Below are 5,623 nucleotides of genomic sequence, written 5' to 3'. Positions count from 1 at the left end.
TGTGTGTGTGTGTGTGTTTGTGTGTGTGTGTGTGTGTGTGTGTGTGTGTGTGTGTAGATATACAGTGTATTTTTCACAAATCAGAGCAGCAAAGACTTGAAATATCACAACGTCAAACTAATGTTTGAAAAGGTCAAATGTCTTTTTTAAAAACCATCATGCTCAGATTGTAAGTCACTATGTACAAAAACATTGTTTAAACTCACGGTTTGTGTCCTCAGCTCTGACTGGTCTGTGTAGATGTGTCGTGCTTGTCAGAAATCGTTCCTGTCCCCACCTTATAGAGAGAGACCAAAAGCTTGTTTAATTCTCGGTCTGGCTCTCACAAAGCCCAACCACTTGGTCCAAACAAATCTGATGTGATATGATATCTATAAGGACTAGGCCTACTTGTAAATCATTGATGACAAAAGCAAAAGAGAAATAAAGACAGCAAAATTAGTTAGGCCTATAACAAAACTAAATGTGAAAGTAAGGGCACTTTCACACCTGTAGTTTCTTTACTTTGGTCTAATTGGTTTTTTGCATTTGATCCGGTAAGTTTTGGTTTCACACTGCAGTAATCCAACCACACTAAAGATCTATATGTGACAAAACTACGTCCTGTTGTCATCACATACGCGAGCTGCCAGCACCTACTGAACACTAAACACGGGTTCCTTCAGAGCTACAGCTGCTACAAGAGTTCATGTTTATTTAAAGGTGAAAATGAAGCTTACATGAAATTCTATCTTGATTCTTCCTCTATCTACATTATGTCTCTCTCTTCCTTATCCTGCTTCCAACACAAACAATTGACGCAAGCCTTCTCCAACCATCCACCTCTAGTTTCATCAAAACCAGCACCCATGAGCTGCTCCTAACCCCTTTATTAACCTGTTGTCCTCAGGTCAAATTGACCCATTTTCCTATATCAATTTTCTTTTCAACTACCCAATTGTAATTACCCAAAATAACATGATTGATTCATCACAACGGTCTTTGGCAAGCACAGATCTCTACTTTCATTAATTTTGGGGTGTCTTATTCAATTTTATAGCATTGGAGAAACAAAATTGAAGTGGTCTCAAAATAGTATTGAATAAAAGTTGACATATTCCAGTCTCTGATTATCCATCAACATACATTCCTTTAATTGTAGTTTAAATAATTCCTAAATTTCTGCTTTTCTAACTCAAAGATTAGGTATAACTTCCTATAAATGAGGTTTATTGACCATAAATTCCAAAAATAACCATAAAACTAAAGTTAATAAGTTAGTGTTACGTAGTGTTGAAAACGTCAAAAAAAGTGACAAAGTGACTTTTTTCTAAGTGTTGAAAAAAGTAAGAAAAAGTAAAATGTTAAAAACACCAATTTAAAGCGTCAAAAGTGTTAAGTTTCAATTTTGACGGGAATACAACACAAGCGATAACACCACCAGTGTCTAGACTCCAACTGAGATATTCCTGTACAGCTCAGGATATCCCCCTAGATCAGTGAGTCACTCTTTATATTTATTCACCTTTCCTATTGTGCAATGTCAAACAATGTTTGATATCAAGTCTTTCCTGATTGAACTGAAGTTGCTTGAGAAGATCTACACACAAAATCCATACAATCAATATATACTGAACATACTTGTTGTTCAAACTCACCTTTTATTATGTCTCATTAGCTCTGCCTGGTCTGTGTAGATGTGGCTGCCTGTCCTATCCCTTTATAAATATTTAGAGAGAGACAGAGACCAGTTGCTTGTTTAATTCTGGTCTGCCCCTCACAGACCCCTCCCACCTGCTCTGATCTAATCTGATGTGATAGGTATAAGGAGCAGAGAACCTCTGCTCGCACATTACTTGTAAATCAGTGATAACAAAAGTCAAAACTGAAACTCATGATTTACAGGAAATCATGTGACTTCGAGGAAAACAATTTATAGGCTTTTGGCGGGCTGAGGGTGTTTCTGGATTTATCCAACAACAGTCCAGCACAAACCACTGTCAGCACTGAACACAAAAACATAATACACTCTATAAAAGTGTGTTTATTTACAAAAGACAGCTCTTCTAGTGATATTCTGCATGCATGTTAGTTTTAAATTAGTAACATAAAAATAAAAGAAAAAGGAGCTCTTTTCCTCCAAAAACTTGTTACTTCAGAAGAAAACAATGAGTTTATGGACATGTATGACCCGAGGTTTACCTTGGTTATGATCATATTCAGGATATGGTGTTTCTATAAGCAGAGAGATATCCACTTATTCATATTCCCATAACGTAAGGCTACATGATAAATACTAGTAACCTGGTTACTCGTAACTACGTTTTATTGCACAGGCGCTGTGCTGTTTACCAAAACAGTGACAGGAAATATTAAACTCCTTACATTTACTCCCTCTTCAATGTTAAACTCTGTTTCTTCATCGCTCCAGAAGTTAGACGCTTCCACTGTTGCCATTGTTTGAATTTCTGTTACATCACCTGGTTGAAGCCACACCTGCACATGTAGCGCCTTGCTTGTCCACGTAGTCGGATCGTAGCCATTTCTTATTGTCTTTTAACTATTTACACCAAAACCTTGCATATTTTCTTTAATTCACAGTAATACACCTTTTCATTCACTTGAGTCTCTTTATACTAATGACAATGTGTAGAAATAGATATAATATTATACAAATAAGTGGTGATCTGTCTCATTCAGTACACAAGGTGGAGCAATAGTTTTCCAAAGCTAGTATACAACAAAAGTATTCCTTCACTACTGTTACTGTTTTTCTTGGGACAAATACTATTTTATTCAAAAAGACTAGGTTCAAACCTATGCTAGACAGTGTATGGTCAATGTGTTAAACTGTGATAATGATGAGAATAGACTGGGAGATAATGAATCATTACATAATAATTAGTTCATTAATATCTGTGACTAGACATACTGACCCCCTTCTTCATGAATAGTTCCTAATTAACAATGAATCAGTCATTGAGCAGCGTAAAACTATAAACAACTCTAATAACTCATTCCTTTATTACAATTAGAGCCTGACCGATAAAGGATTTTTAGGGCTGATACTGATACAAATAATGGTTATTTAAAAATCCGATATTCTGATGTATCGGCCAATATATCTTAACAATATATAATAATATAACTATAATATAACTTAACAGCTGTTGTGGGACTTTGCTTTGAGTTTACAATGTTAAAAAAGAAACAGAAATCTGAATCCAGGCCTTTATTACATCAGCTTTATCATTTTAGAAAAAGATAAACTAATGTTGATAAAAGCTTGATAAACAGTCCAATATACATGTAACAGGTGAAGTGATCAATATAAGCTGTAATTCTACAACGATGTTAAGTTAATAACACCATTATTCCTGCTTACAGTTAAATATTTCACAATCTACAGAAGTTTTAGCTCAAGTGTTGTAAAACGTTATTTCCCAAATTCCAGGTTCAGCTTGACGCCTCAGACCTTTGAACTTGAAGATCTTTATTTATGTAAAACACACTTTGCTGTTGAACATCATGATTATGAAGTGAGAGATTATGTACAGTGTGAAAAAAATAGAAAAATCAAAGTCCATTCAAAATTCATTGTTCCCAGGTATCTTCAGTTGACTGTTGAGGATAAATAATGCAGGTGTGACATTTGTTATTTTTGTTACTGACGAAACTAAAAAGTTATTATTAATATTTGGTCTTGACAAGAATCCATTGTGTGGTGTCAGACTCAGATTCAATGACTTATCTTTAGAATAGTTTAAACAATCTATAAAGTCATGGCAGCAACGTAGTGCAGAAAGAGAGAGGGGAAGGTCCAGGGTCAAGATGGGCAGTAAACGTCCATCCTGCAGAAACTGAATACAGACCAGGATCTGGTAGTTGATCACTGATGTCCCTTATGTGAGAAGGGGAAGTATTTTTCTATTGAAGAACAGAATATCACACATTCCCAGACTTGAAATACACCAAGAGTTTTAGTCACTGGAAGGTTTCTATGGTTTTATTGAATCAAGTTCCTGGACTTTCAACATCTAGACTTTGATCTCTTCCTCCTCTTCAGAAAAGGCATATGGTGTTTTGCAGCTGTGGGACAAAGCAGGAGAGGGGGTGTCGTTGCTCGTCCTCGTTCCCTTTGTGAAGGAGCCTCCACCATAATGACGAGACAGCACATCAGCCGCCCTCTGGAACCTTTCTGCCTCCATCGCCGGCTCCGCTCTCTGAGGAGACCCTGTGCACACTTCTGGAGTCCTCAGTGACCCCCTCTCCTCCTCTTGCTCTACCCTGTCAAAGCTACAAGAGCGCCCCCTGTTGTTCATGTTACTGCTGAATGACCTGCTACTCATGGAAGGGTTGGGTGAAGTCAACTCAGGGCTCGGCACAGGCGTCTCTGTTAGAGAGCTGTTGTCCTCCACTTCCTCTTCCTCGCTTGCTGCCTGGCTGTGATTGGACGTCTGAAGGCAGCTGGGGTTGTCAATCAAGCTCAGCACCTCAGTCATTAGGGAAGGGCCAAGGTCCACAGTGAAGGACGTGAGGGAGTCTGAGCGAGTCAGCGTGAAGCCACCGCTGTCGGGTAGAGACCCTTTCCGCACGTCTCCATCATAAAACTGTCTGTCAATGCGAGAGAGGCGGGGCAGAGTGACAAATCCAGACTGCAGACCTGCAGCAGACAGAAGAAGAAAACACAGAAGTCACTGAAATGACCTGAACTAATGAGACGACATGGAGAAAACATCTTAGAGATAATCTTAACTTAGAACCATAATAATCCCAATGTAGTTACAAACCGTGTTTAAAGCCCATTAATAATAATAATAATAATAATAATACATTGAATTTGTATAGCGCTTTTTCCAAGCTCAAAGTTGCTTTACAGAGTAGAAACAGTGTATATAAAAAAAGAAAAACTAAGGATAGGCAGAACAGAAAAGATGGGTCTTCAGACGGGACTGAAAAATGGTGAGGGACTCAGAGATGCATTAGTAGTAGTTCTTTTAGGATTTTGGGGTGATGTTGAATTTTGAACTTGAAGGCACTTTGTAAAGTTCAATTTTCTGATGACACTTAAAGGGAAATCCAACCAATTGGACATTGTGCTTTTTTAGAAATTTGAAACGTAAAATAGATCATGAGCTATATTAGCTACATGCAGGTTAATATTATTGAGTAAATCTAAAAAGTCCTATATCCCAATTAAATTGCCTTACTCTGTCTCTGTGACCTATATTACTCCCATTATTACTGTTAATAGAGCACGGGAGGAAATGGTTCTCTGGTTCACTAGCATGTCTTTAAACCAATTGTTTACAATTGTGGCCAGGTTGGGTCAGTGGTAGAACAGGCACACATGTACCTTTTAAGGTTTATGCCTCGACACAGGGGTCCAGGGTTTGAATCCAACCTGTGGCAATTTCCTGCATGTCTCTCCCCTTTCTCACCTAACTTTCCTGTCAAAAACTAATTATAAAGTCGGAAAGGCCCAAAAAAATAAATCCAATCAGTCATCTTGGGCGCCGCTAAGCACCGGACAGAGCAGCTGTGCCGCTGCAAAATAGCCTTGAGAAGGAACTTGTTTTGGTCGGAGATGTGGACGTTCAAAAGTTGTTTTAGTTGAGCAACAGAAAACTCAGATTGGACACAT

General features: G+C 38.0%; 2 protein-coding genes across 2 annotated transcripts in view; both read right to left on the bottom strand.

Annotated features, from left to right (window-relative positions):
- LOC116702439 (interferon-induced very large GTPase 1-like) overlaps positions 1-1,691 on the bottom strand; it is a gene marked incomplete in the record, with an annotated part of 7,703 nt that extends 6,012 nt beyond the window's left edge. The window contains 1 exon segment of the mRNA XM_032536631.1: positions 1,638-1,691.
- A 1,505-nt stretch (positions 1,692-3,196) lies between these two features.
- The window catches only part of cdc42ep1b (CDC42 effector protein (Rho GTPase binding) 1b), an 11,976-nt gene continuing 9,549 nt past the window's right edge, over positions 3,197-5,623 (bottom strand). The window contains exon 4 of the mRNA XM_032536649.1: positions 3,197-4,642. Coding sequence (XP_032392540.1) covers positions 4,017-4,642 — 626 coding nt within the window. The 3' untranslated portion in view covers positions 3,197-4,016. The remainder of the gene's footprint in view (positions 4,643-5,623) is intronic.

This window comes from Etheostoma spectabile, chromosome 15, assembly GCF_008692095.1.
Source record: "Etheostoma spectabile isolate EspeVRDwgs_2016 chromosome 15, UIUC_Espe_1.0, whole genome shotgun sequence".
Classification (NCBI taxonomy): domain Eukaryota; kingdom Metazoa; phylum Chordata; class Actinopteri; order Perciformes; family Percidae; genus Etheostoma; species Etheostoma spectabile.
The sequence above is the reverse complement of the archived record's forward strand: the minus strand, read 5'-3'. Positions and strand labels throughout refer to the sequence as shown.